This window comes from Ptiloglossa arizonensis, chromosome 4 (genome assembly GCF_051014685.1).
Source record: "Ptiloglossa arizonensis isolate GNS036 chromosome 4, iyPtiAriz1_principal, whole genome shotgun sequence".
In the NCBI taxonomy this organism is placed as follows: Eukaryota; Metazoa; Arthropoda; class Insecta; order Hymenoptera; family Colletidae; genus Ptiloglossa; species Ptiloglossa arizonensis.
Genome location: NC_135051.1, coordinates 10,128,372 through 10,140,782, shown reverse-complemented (window position 1 = coordinate 10,140,782; position 12,411 = coordinate 10,128,372). Strand labels below are relative to the sequence as shown.

Sequence of the window (12,411 nt, the reverse complement as noted above, 5' to 3'; positions counted from 1 at the left end):
ATAAAGCAGAAAAACTCGAAAGGTCTTATCGGGATTTATGATCGATTTACTAATTCTCGATAATTTTACAAAATGTTTTGTACAACTAATTCTAAACTTGGCCGCTATCGATAAGTAACCGCGTAAATTCTGTTCTCTTCTGTTTCTAGGTTAGTTTCCGTTTTGACGGTATATCGACAGACACGAATGCGTCACGTAAACATTAAGGGTCGTAATTTCAGAAAGTTTGAAAGTCAAGTCGCCGCGTTATGGTTTCAGAGTCACCGTGGTTGTCGTCCTCGTTACATCGGATCATAGAAACGGAAAACGGGAAACGGGAAACGGAAAACGGAAAAAGGAGAGCTTTGCAAAGTGCTAGACAATCACCTCGGCTCGACAAGTAGAAATTTCCGTTACTTTTCAACGGTTGGTTCGACGAACGGTCGGTGACACGTACGGTATCGGGAGCTTCGAAAATCGAAGTCAATTAGCACGCGGCCGATTAATTCGTCGTCGACGAGGAAAAAGCATCGGCGTAGATATGGAGCAACGAAACGAAGAAAGGGATAAAGACAGGTGGCGATCGATTATGAAAGCGCGGGGAATCCTTTCGAAAAAGGAACCTCGAGGGATTCCACGGTGCCTGCGTGTACGGAGACCGAGAACCGTTAGAATAATAAGCCGAGAGGCGTTCAAAGAAGAAGCGGGAGGAGACAGGTAAGCGCGACAAGGTTCTCGATAGCTATTATCAATCGATGCGATAGAAAATCAGCGATAACGCGACACGAGCCAACGAGAAGTCTACTTACGTGTTTGTGAGCGGGTATTATGGCTCAAGATCATCGAACGAAGTGTCAGTACACTTTTCGATCCCAGTGTCGCGCTTCCCTTCCGCTCTCACGCCCACCATATTTTTTTCGCTGATTTTGCTCGGAACCTTGGTAACAGACGAAACTACCAAACGGGTGGCCGTTATTCGATCGGTTTTCCCTTTCGATCCCTCCTTTACGAGGATCTCGCAAATGTTCCAGGTGGTCGACGAACCGCCTCGAAAGGAATAGCGCGGCCATTTAGCCCGCGTTAAGCGCGTGTAACTTGGAGTGCTACTATTTCTAAGAATAGTTATCTGGCGCGTCTTAACGAAAGATCTGCTACGCGTATCGCGGTTAGATATGCATTCGTTTCGCGGCGAATCGCGTTTCTCGTCGTGATTCGTTTTTTTTGTTGTTTGAACACGTCGATTTTCGTTGGCGCGTTAAATAGGCGTCGGGGCACAGTCGGGGCGGGCATATCGGGTGGATCGAAAGGAAAATGGACGTGGCGACGCTTGGGTCGTCGCGACGCGTCCCGGTGGCCGCTACCCGGTCAGAAGCGAGCGACACGTCGTCGAGAAGTTCGAGGCGTTGGAAAGTTGGTCTCGTTTGAGAAAAAAAGAAAAGAAAAGCAAAGAAAAGCAAAGAAAAGAAAAGAAAAGAAACCTCGGCAAGGGAGTGGAAGGGAACGAGAGGTTGCGACCCGCGTATACATGGGTACCAATCACTGGATTGTTCTGTTTTGGCTCGCGTGGTGCGTGTGCCCGTTGAAGGGCGAGGTGACCTGTCGGGACGTGCACTTGCCACGGGGTTGCGAGGCCTTGTGCAAGAAGAACCGGTACGGCGTTATGTCCTGCGAGTTGAGGATCGCTGTACTCCTACCGTTGAACGCCAACTTTGACATCTCTTTGCCCAAGGTGCTGCCGGTTCTAGGTGAGTCTACAGTCTTTCGTCTTTTGGTAACTCCTTCGATCTAATTTATTTAGTTTTTTCCCCATAGATCTGGCTCTCCTCGAAGTACAATCCCGAGGTCTGCTACCCTCCTGGCTGAGACTAAAGTTCCTCCCTCAGGACGATCACTGTGACGCGATGTACGCACAGATAGCCGCCATTGACAGCTTCTCGAGCTGTGTTCATCTCTTCCTGGGACCTGCGTGCGATTATTGCGTGGGTAAGCAGTCCTTTGGGACTTGTCAAGGCGATTTCGTTACCTACGCGATTCTTCGTTCTTTCAGCGGCGGTGGGCCGAGTGGTAAAGTTCTTCGGCGCCCCGTTGATCACCACAGGTGGGTTCACCTTCGACTTTACGGAGAAGAAGACCGAGTGCAAGGACGAGTACTTCATGACCACGAGAATAGGGAGTCTAGCGTTCAGGGACTTGGCCAACTTCTTTGTCGGTCTGATGAACCAGTGCGTACAACACTGTCTCGGATTGAACCGGCTAGCCACGGTTTTAACGATTCCCTTTTTTTTTTGCGGGTTAGCTACGAGTGGAGGAAAGTGCATCTGGTTTATGCAACCAACGGGCAGAGTCAGGTCGCCGGCAGACACACCTGTCAACTGATGATGAAGTCCATGGTGGAATTCGTGAAGAAGCAGCCGAATTTCGCGTTCGGTACGTTTGATGTCGAAACAACCGTGGTCGGAGATTATCCAGAGGCGTTACGCGATCACGTGGGCAACTGGTACGGTGGTGAGTTGCCCATTTTTCTATCTTCGGTCCGTCTATTTTCGAACCACGACTTGGACAAGTTACGCCGACCAACCGTCGTTCCGTATTTTCACGAACGCATTTACGCCGTTATTGACGACGACGACGAACACGACCAAGATCGCCCCTCCATCCCCTCCCGTTCGCGTGAGATAATCGCTATTCTCACGCGGTTTTTTCCTCCTTTCGATGGACACCGTTACGTTCGCTGTTACGTTCATCGGTCGCTCGACGTTCTTTTTCCCCCCCGCCCGTGGAGTATTGGCTCGAAAATGATTCTCGTTGCGACGCCCATTTGTCCAAATTTTCCGAAACGCGCGAGTCGTCCGTTGGAACACGAGCGAAAATTTTATTCTAAACGCATCCGGTGTCGTATCGCGCGTGTATCGGCAATCGAGATGGGAAACCCGATTCGCTCGGGTTTTTATCGGAGCCGTAACATTTGATTATCGTCGCTCGGGGTTAATCGAGACGACGTTAAAAGGGGGACATTGAATATTGCTTGGCAAATTTAACGAAAGCGTCGTACACGGTGGCGGTGGATCCCTGTGTGGGCGTCGGGTGTGTACACGCGTCCACATTAAGGGTATCAATCACGTTGAGCGTCGTTCTCGGCTTTTAACATCCCCCTGTCCCCTTCCCATTTGTTCCTCTATCTAGTCGCGCGCGCGTCTCCCCTTTCCTCTGCCCACCCATTCGCCCACCTTATCGTAAAATAAATGTGCAAAATGAAAAATTGTTTCGAGATTCCCTTTCGGCGAGGAAAGGACGGTTTACGTTCGACGTTCGTCTAATTGCCCGTATCAATTAGAGGCAAACCTTATCGCATTGTTTCGCGTTATCGGTAGGCGTTATCGTCTGGTCGTGGCATTTCTATTATTGCTCTCGCTCGGTCGTAACGGTTGCGTTCCGAGCGCGTCGCAAATGCTATATTTATACGTTTCGTTAACGAATGCGCGAAAATATATACCTGCGATCGATGTCTCTGCAAACAAGGATTATCCGTAACAAGGATAATTCCACTTTGAATCGACTCTACCGTCGCATCTTCCCTGTAGATGAAAATTTCCGCGCGACGATCGTTATTTCCGATTAGGGAATCTTTTCCCGGCGATTCGTTAACGGAGAATTCGTAAGGTTGAAACGCCGCGCTTTCGAGCCGACAACGGGGAATACCTCCGGTCGGTAACCTGCACCGGGAATCCGCACTGTCGGTAAGTCGGGCCCCGCTACCTTCCCTCGTTAACCAGCGTCTGCGTTCAATTGCGAAATAATTTCGCTTCGTTGTAGCGAGTGAAAGGAAAATCGCGGGGAAACGGGGAACTTTGAGCCTTCTGTTGACAGTTTGGTAAATTATAATTAAAAAGTTTGCACGCGTGTATCGTGTAATATCAATTACATCGATGTCGATCGAGGAGTTCGACGGTACTTTTGTTCCGGTGATCCTCCAAATTGTGGCTAGGGGGATAAATCGGTTAGGTGGTGAGAGAAGGGCGATTCGACGCGATAACCCGAAGCCGAGGGAAATATCTCGCGGTAGGTAGAACGCGGAGGGCGTGCGAAGATCGGGGACGCATGCGTTGCTCTCGCAGCTATCGGTGTGATCGACGCGGAAACGTGTACGCGCAGACCTTCTCCTGAACGTGTGGTCGACGCCAGAGAAGGACAGAAGGACCATTGCCAGCTGGATGAAAAGGAAGAGGAGGATCGGTCTGGCATCGGGCGGCGATTCCGAGCGGGCAGCTTCCTCTGGTGCGCTCGAGTCGCCTCAGTTTCAATCGCGCGCCCCGAGCTCGCTCGCTCGCTTCGGACGCGGGATACGCTTCGTTTTTTCGAAAACGAGACGAACACGAGACGAACACGAGACGAACACGAGACGAAAACTCGCGCGATTCTCTTCGATTTCGAAAGCAACGAGTTTCGACGATTCCTCCGAGCCGGCTCCCACGTGATCCAACGAATCGAGAGATCTGCCGAGTATCTCGGAAAAATGACTCGACGCCGTCGAACTCTAGCTCGCGAATCGACTCTACGGAGGTCCTGAAGCTTTCCCGACGATCGGTTATTGAAAATCTGTGCCACGGTGTTCATTTTTCCAGAGAAAAATAACCTCGAATTTCATATCGAAATAGACTATTCTTAATTTCCAATTGTCCGAGAATATATCGCGAGCCGAAATGAAAATAAAACAATTGCTACGTTTGGAGAAATATTTACGTGTTGCGTTGTCTCGAACGATGACGATAACGATGATACGGAGATAGTATATCGTACTATATATCGTATTTCAGCTATTCTATTCGGAAAATTATTTGCAAAAAGATTTTCCACCTATCCGTGGAATCCACCGCGACCTCCGTAGAGTTAAAAGTGCCGCGTGAACGTCCTCCCGACGGTTCGTTTCGAAGGTGCGCGTTTTCGAGGATTTTCTTACTTTCTTTGCGAATTTTCTTTCCCTTGAACGACCATTTTCCGATTCGACGTAATTTACGCGACGAGCAAGCTTCCTAACGGGCAACTTCACCTTTGCGCGACGGAGAGTGATGTATCGGCTCTTTTGGAACTTTGGTTACCTATCGGGTAAATAGTACGGGCACCGTGATCGACTAATTGCTCGTTTGCGAACCTTGGAATTTCGAGCCATCTTTGAGGCTACCTCGCGCTCCATTTATCCTCGAGGGGAGAGTTTGCCGCCTCGCCTTTCATCGGTACACTTCCTACGTATAAATCTTCAAAACGGAAGGGAGGAAAGTATTTCCCTTGCGAGAGTCGTTTCCTTCGATCCGGAACCACTCCGTAGATGGTAACTCCTCTGCTGGAGTTGAGCAGATTCCAAAACTCCAAAATTCGACGAAGATTCTTCGCAAAATGAGAGCGGAATCGGCGCGTAGACTCGCGAGCGCGACGAGGGATGAGAGATTTCTTGGGAATGATCGTTGATCCTCGATGGGGGGCGGAGGAACTCGAACCGGAACTCGAGCAGGGGAACCGGGAGAATTGGGAGAACCGGGGGAATCGGGGGAATCAGGGATGCCGACGCGAGGAGGAAACTGGTGGAGGCGGGGGGGCAACGCCTCGATGAGGTTGACGTTGCTCCTGACGACGATGTGTGCCACCGCGGGGACGACCCCCACAGTGGGAACCCCAACGACGATAGAGTCCTCGAAAGAGTGCATTGAGGGCCGACCGCCCTCATTGAACAACGAGCCGGTGAAGCTGGCCGTGATAGCGCCAGGTGATCCTCGTCACGAGCAGAGTCTACCTAGGGTGCTGCCCGCTGTTTTGCTGGCGGTTAGGGCGGTCAGTTCGACGAAGGGACCTCTGCCAGGGTGGAACATAAAGGTCGAACATCGGGACTCGCGATGTTCCAGCACCTACGGACCTTTGGCTGCGTTTGACTTTTACATCAACCGGACGGCAGGTCATCTTCTTTTCTCCACACTTTCGGCCCCCTTTTTCTCGGTGTTTTTTTTTTTTTTTTTTTCGAAGGTTCGGGGATACCCCCGTTCGAGGAGAACGCTTCCACGTTGCCAAGGGGACCTTTGGTAGACCGTAATCTTTTCTCCGCGTTCTCGGTCCCCTGTTACGTTCGTCGGGGTAGATAGACTAGGAGGGCGACCGATTTTACGGAAAAACGTAACCTCGGTCGAGAAGATGTCTCGTCGTTGGTGACTTCTACACCGATCGAATGGCAAGTAATTCCCTTTTTCTATATTTTTAGCACCCTCTCGGAGTGTCTCGTCCCCTTTCTCCGGGGGTTGGGGGCTACCAATTTCGCAGGATCACGCGCGTAACCTTGGTCGAGGACAATTCTTCCGTATCGGTTGGGAGACGCCTATTCGCTTCCGTTCGTACATTAATGTTACAGGTGGTCCGTTTCTCCTCTGTGAGAAGGAAGGCCCCCCATTCCTTCTGGCTTCTACATCGATTGTACGGAACGTCCCTTTTTCTTCACCGTTTTCTACGGCTGTCTTCGCTCATCTTTTTCCATTTTCTCAACAATATATCGAAAACACGTATCCTCGATCGAGGAGAATTCCTCCGCGTTGCTCGATTCCCATTAATTCTCTCAGAGTTTGAGCGGAAAGTCACCGCCAGCTTCTACACCGAGCGACGCGCTCGAACGGAAAGAATTAATGGATCTCGGTGGTGACACGACGTTCTTCTCAGGATACGCGCGGTGCACCGAGTGTTTTATTCGCGAGATTCGCAGCGATTGTTCCATTCGATCGCAACAACGTCTAACGGATGCCCCGATTCGTTTATCGTAAAACGAATTCGACCGACGCATCGTTCGATTTCCAATTAATTAAAGATACCTGGTGGCAAATTTCCCTCGAGAAAATGATTTCTTCCAAGATTTATTTCCTCGGTAGGTTTGTAGATACGTTCAAGGATTCGTGAAGCGCGCGTTTTTACCAGAGAAACCGATTCGACGAATACTTGCCGCAGCTTTTGTAAAGGTACAATTGTACAGGGTTCTTCGGATGCGAACGACCAAATTCGATCGATATCGTATCGTCTGAAAGAAGTTGTGCGAATATTCTTACGAAAGAGACAATACTCAGGGCCCGTGTTCGTATCGTTTTTTTACTCTTAGGAGGGCACAGGGTATCGAAAGAGGCACCTTGTAGATACGTGCGAGCGATTTTTCGCACGACGTTGCGCGATATCGCGAGATTAACTCAAAACGCGTCCAAGTTAACGCGAGTGGTTACATCGGAAGGTTAATGGTTTCGCGATATCGCGCAACGTCGTTCGAAATTGCTCGCAGCACGAGCAGGTTTGCTTTTAGTCGCGCGAGGAACTCGCTTAATATAATTATACGTTTCTACGGACGTACGAAACCGTCCGTAAAATTTGTGCGGTTTTTTCCACGGTTCGATGTTTCGATCGTTGAAAGAAGTTGGAGGGAGGCAAAAATTTGGAAAAAAAATATTGTTATCGATGATATTTATTTTGAACGCAAAGAGCGTTTTCCGATGCTCGAATCGTTAAAAAGATTCTAGATAATTGGAGCACGGTGAAAATCACGGTGAAAATCACGGTGAAAATGTAACGATGCAAATGGTAAAAGAACACGGTCGTTAACGTTAACTACACCGAGGTGGCATTTCACCGGGGATTGTTGCGCAGATGCTATGCAATTTAGAATAAAATAATTTATCGAATGTCACAATTTACGAAAAAGGAAAAGGAAAGGAATTATCAACGATATTAATTTCACTTGGAACAGCACGGTAAAAAACCCCTAACCGATTATCGTCTATTCGCGGGGAAGTGAATTGAATCGAACCTTCGATTCCAAAGGTCTTCGAGTTTTGCATCGGGCTGGATCAACGCGTAGGGTTGCAAAGGCGACATAATTTACCACATTATCTCCCGTTCTTTTGGCCCAATATTCCTTTTCTTTCTGGTCGAGTGTGCTCGAGCGGAAAAAAAGAAGCTTCCCGGTATTACAAAGTTCGCTCGTCGGTGTCCACGACTCGAGGTAAATCGCGGAAATCTTTTACGCGCCGTTATCCGTTTTCGATCGAATGGAAAATCGAAGGAGACGGTATCGGGTCGTTCGTTGGCGCGAATCCTCTCGCTGGATCCTCTGGATCGCGTTACCGAACTCGCGGGACCATTTTTCCCTTTGGTCGAGCGGTGCCAACTAGCGTCGAGTTCGCCGGGAAGTCGCCGGTGATCGTTCGCGTTTACAGACACGATTCTTATCGGCGTCTATAATTAGAATTGTTTACGCGCGCACGTCATCGTTTCTTTCTTTCGCCTCTGGTCGTCGATCGTTTTATCGGGGACGTTATCGAGTCGATCGACGACAGGTGAGCTTCTACGAGGGATTTTGGCTCGATACTCGTCGTTCGTCGTTCGTCGCGGTTTCGCGCGTCGAGTGTCGATCGACTCTCGTTTCGCGAGGTGCAATGAGAAAACTAGCCTATCCGTCGAGAAAAAATTACAATAAATACTGGCTAACTACCGGTCTCTTAGTTTTATCGATTTTTCAAATCTCCTCTTTGGAATTGTTACTTTTTACCGCGAGCGGTGATACAACGGTCGCTCGAGGGCACCGCGCGGCGTAATAAAGAATAAGGTAAACAGAATGGGACACGGGCGCTTAACGTGTCAATCGAGGCTTGTTTGGTCGTTAACATCTCGCGGAATAGGAATAGGAACGGAGACGTAGCGAACCGTTGACGTCATGTGTCGTCGTCGACGTGCAGCTGCGAGGAACGACGTCGAGACTTGGCCGGTCAGTCAACCAAAGGCCGGCTCGTGACTTTCGCGCCAGTTTTTCTCGTCCCTTCTTCTCGTTGTGCCCTCAACCTCGAGATGGTTAAATATCTGCGTCAATTCTGCTTAATTAGTTCTCTCGTGCGTCGTTAGAACGTCGTCTCTCCCGCCGCGAATTAACCGAATGGTCCCCACCCCTCTGGTGTTTCCACGCTTGCACGCGTCGCTTTGCCCCCGCAAACCGATTCCTTCCATCGAAACGAGGAATCGCTACGCTCTATTCTCGCTGATGCCTTTCCATGGAATTTTACGTCGTGTATAACCAACGCGAATCCTTTTACGCGACGTACAACCCCGGTTCCGAACCTCCGAGCAGCCTCTTGCATAAACAATGCGATAAAAGCTTACCTCCGACACTCCTGGGAAAATACCTACGTTAGGTTCACCGCTCGAAAGTATTCGCTTCGATTCCCTGTAACCACGTTTCGCGCAACACGGAGTTTAATCCCTATTTTTAAATAGTTAGCAACGTCTGAAATTTTATCCTTTTCGCGAAAGTAAATAATACTTTATTTCTTTCAGAAACACGATAATGCGAAAATATAAATGTATCAAAATTTTTGTCACGATCGAATATATTTGAGGGTTAGTGTACGTACGTTTACCAGACCGCGGTCGAAATCGAAATCGCCCCCCCCCCCCCAACTCGCCCGTTTTATCGTATTACCGAACCGTGAAAACCTAGAACGGTCTATGCAAATTTTTCTTTCGACGACGCGTTCGACTGTGCGGGGAATATTATTCTTATTATTCACGGGAGAGAGAACCCCTCGGTACAATTGTATAATAAAAGGATATAAATACGGAATAAAGTCAACGGTGGAAAGTCGAGACGGCATATCTTACATTTTCTTTCGTCGTCGCTTTCGGTTCAGCAAGGAATATTATTATTATTATTATTATTATTATTATTAGTAGTAGTAGTATTATTGTGTATATCCCTAATACCTATGAATCGCGTAATACCGAAGAACAAGTATAAAATAAAGTGAACGAAGAGAAGCTAGCGAGGCACGTACCATACAGGGTGACCCATTTCGATGAACGAACGCGATTACCTAATGATTTTTTCCTTTTATTATGGGAAAAAAGAACAACACGACCGATCTTCGTATCACCTTTAGCGAACTAATTACGCTAAATTATTTCCCCTCGCGAGTTTCGTTTCAAACATTTTTCGAGCACCGAACAGTATCGGGGGTAATTGCATTTGTATAGATTAAAATGGGTCACTTTGTAGCGTAAAATCGGAGCAGAGAAATACAGAAATAAAGTAGTAGGAATTACCGATTATTATTGCCGATAAAAGAAAGTAGTAAATGTAATTTTTCGGGCAAAAAATATTCCACGACGCGAATCGTCCCCCCGACGACGTGTCCAGGTTTCCCAGATTTGGAAAAGCTTTCGAATTAATCGCACGGTCGATATCCGTCGAGTCGAAGCCGATAAACGTGTGTCGGTGGACAGCGAAACGCGTTAACGCTCGTTCCTTCGATCGCAATTCCTAGACGGAATTTCCCACAGAGATTCGAGTTGTACCGTAATCGCGACCGATACAATGTCCGAACGTTCAATGGAAACGAATCGAACGACGTTCCAAGGATGTACGGTCGAAAGTAAATTTTCCCGTGGACGAGTTTCGCCGCTCGATGCGTTCGTCGTTTCGTAGATAGCAGTCGGTGCTGCTGGTCTGTGTTTACGCGAATGTCGGCCGTAAAGCGGCTACGATCGAAACACACGGGAGTCATCAGTCGGTCCGGTATCCGATTCTGTCGATCGCAAATATCCGTTTCGACGTATTCGTTGCTTCGATCGACTGCTTTATCAGAAATTAAAAGCTCTCGTAACCCTTTGGCTCGAATTCGAGCATTACGTTCGTCTCGCGCGGTTCTCCCTGATACGCAAGCTTTCATCGATACGATTCCTTTCTTTCTTTGGGCTAGTTTTATTTACAAAGAAAGCGAAATTACGAGCTGCGGTAGTGTCGAGATTTCAAACTGGTAGCTGTATTTAAAAGAAAATAACCAGCCAATATTTTCACTCGGCGAGATCGAAATACGAGTCCGGTTCGTTTAATTCTATCGTTTATAATTTAACTTTAAAAAAGCGAACGAACCGTTCGGCAATTATTGTCCGAGCGTTGCATCGATCGTCGGGGTAAAATTTGTTTACATCGAGGACACGTTTGTTTTAAATAATTTAAAACGGTTTCCCACTCTTGGCATCCGAATAAGTATGCGTTGGGTCTGAGAAAGATTCCTCGTCGGATCCACTTAGCGTGTTCCGTTCGACTCGGAAAACGTTCGCTCGAAACTCAAAGGCTCGAAGTGGTAGAAACTGTTCTTTGTTGCGAAAGGAATTGCACGATCGCTTCGAAAGGTGCATTCTCCATTTTCGAGGGACTCGTTGACGGAACGTAGGTGCTTCCGATCGAATACGAAGCAACTCTCTTTGAGAATCGCGTCCTTTGTCGGCGTTCTCTCGTAAATACACGGTTTTTTGCACGACTGGTGGAGGAATAAAAATTTTTTTCTTTACCACGTACGATACTCGAAGGGTCTACAAGGTGCGAGGATATCTGGATCCTTTGTGTATCTCTTATCGTGTCCAAGCATTTAAGGTCGCGTTGTCGGATTTCGAGGAATCTTCGAAGCGATGGTATTCGATTATCGAGAAGGTTTTTAAGCCGAGCCTCGACTACTTTTCAAATTTACACAAGAAAAAGAGATTCGAAACGTTGAAGTGAAAGTCCGTGAAAGTTGAAGAAAAATACAGTATATTGCTTCGTTTCGGTGATGTTGAGTTGTCCACCCTGTACATTTGTCGAGATTTTTATCCAGGGCTTCGGCGATGTTTACTAGCTTGGGTCACCCGACGCGTCATATTTCCAGGAGGATATCGCGACCAACGACAACGCGACTCGTCTTCTTTTTCGCGTGTAATTTCGAGCTCGGTGTCCCGCGGATAGCGTTCGAAAGGTAATCTTTGGAAAGTAGTTCGAGTACAATTTACGGGCTGGCGTAGCGAGATAAACGTTATCTTTTTTGTGAAAATACTGCTCGGTAGCTCGATAAGCTCGATGTCATCTCGTGGATCGATCGCGACGCCTGTGCGCGGCCATTCCTCGAATCGTCCTCGAATCGTTCTCGGATCGGCATCTCCGTGGGTCGATGGTTCCGCACCGGCTTCGAATTAACTCTTCCTCTCCTCGAAGTGGTGTGATCCGAATTTCCGCCGAACCAGACGACACGGTTTTAATCGGACGAAATTATCGCTCCTCCCGGGGATACAGGGATCTGGAAGAATCTGTAGGGACGAGACACAGGAAACGAGGAGGGGAGGATATACCGTGAAAAGGAGGGTGGAAGTTCCCAATGAAATTGAATCGTCGGATTAAGCGACTGGGCGCGTGACGAGCATATTTTCGGACCGAGGCTCGGTTAGTTGTTCCGTGGATATCAGAATTCGGCTGCCATTGGACGATCGGGGACTCTTGGCAGCTTTCCAAATAGTGATCGTTTACGACCAGATGGTCACAGGAGGATTTGATCGCGTTGCGGATATTTTGCGAAGACAGATACCTTCCCAGGACCCGTGTCTGCGATTCTACGATCG

At 48.3% G+C, this 12,411-nt stretch overlaps 1 protein-coding gene across 2 annotated transcripts in view; it reads left to right on the top strand.

Annotated features, from left to right (window-relative positions):
* Positions 1-862: 862 nt before the first annotated feature.
* LOC143145350 (atrial natriuretic peptide receptor 1) overlaps positions 863-12,411 on the top strand; it is a 30,885-nt gene continuing 19,336 nt past the window's right edge. For both annotated transcript variants that reach the window (XM_076308654.1, XM_076308655.1), the window contains exons 1-4: positions 863-1,724; positions 1,792-1,962; positions 2,027-2,201; positions 2,276-2,484. In XM_076308654.1, coding sequence (XP_076164769.1) covers positions 1,505-1,724; positions 1,792-1,962; positions 2,027-2,201; positions 2,276-2,484 — 775 coding nt within the window. In that variant the 5' untranslated portion in view covers positions 863-1,504. The remainder of the gene's footprint in view (positions 1,725-1,791; positions 1,963-2,026; positions 2,202-2,275; positions 2,485-12,411) is intronic.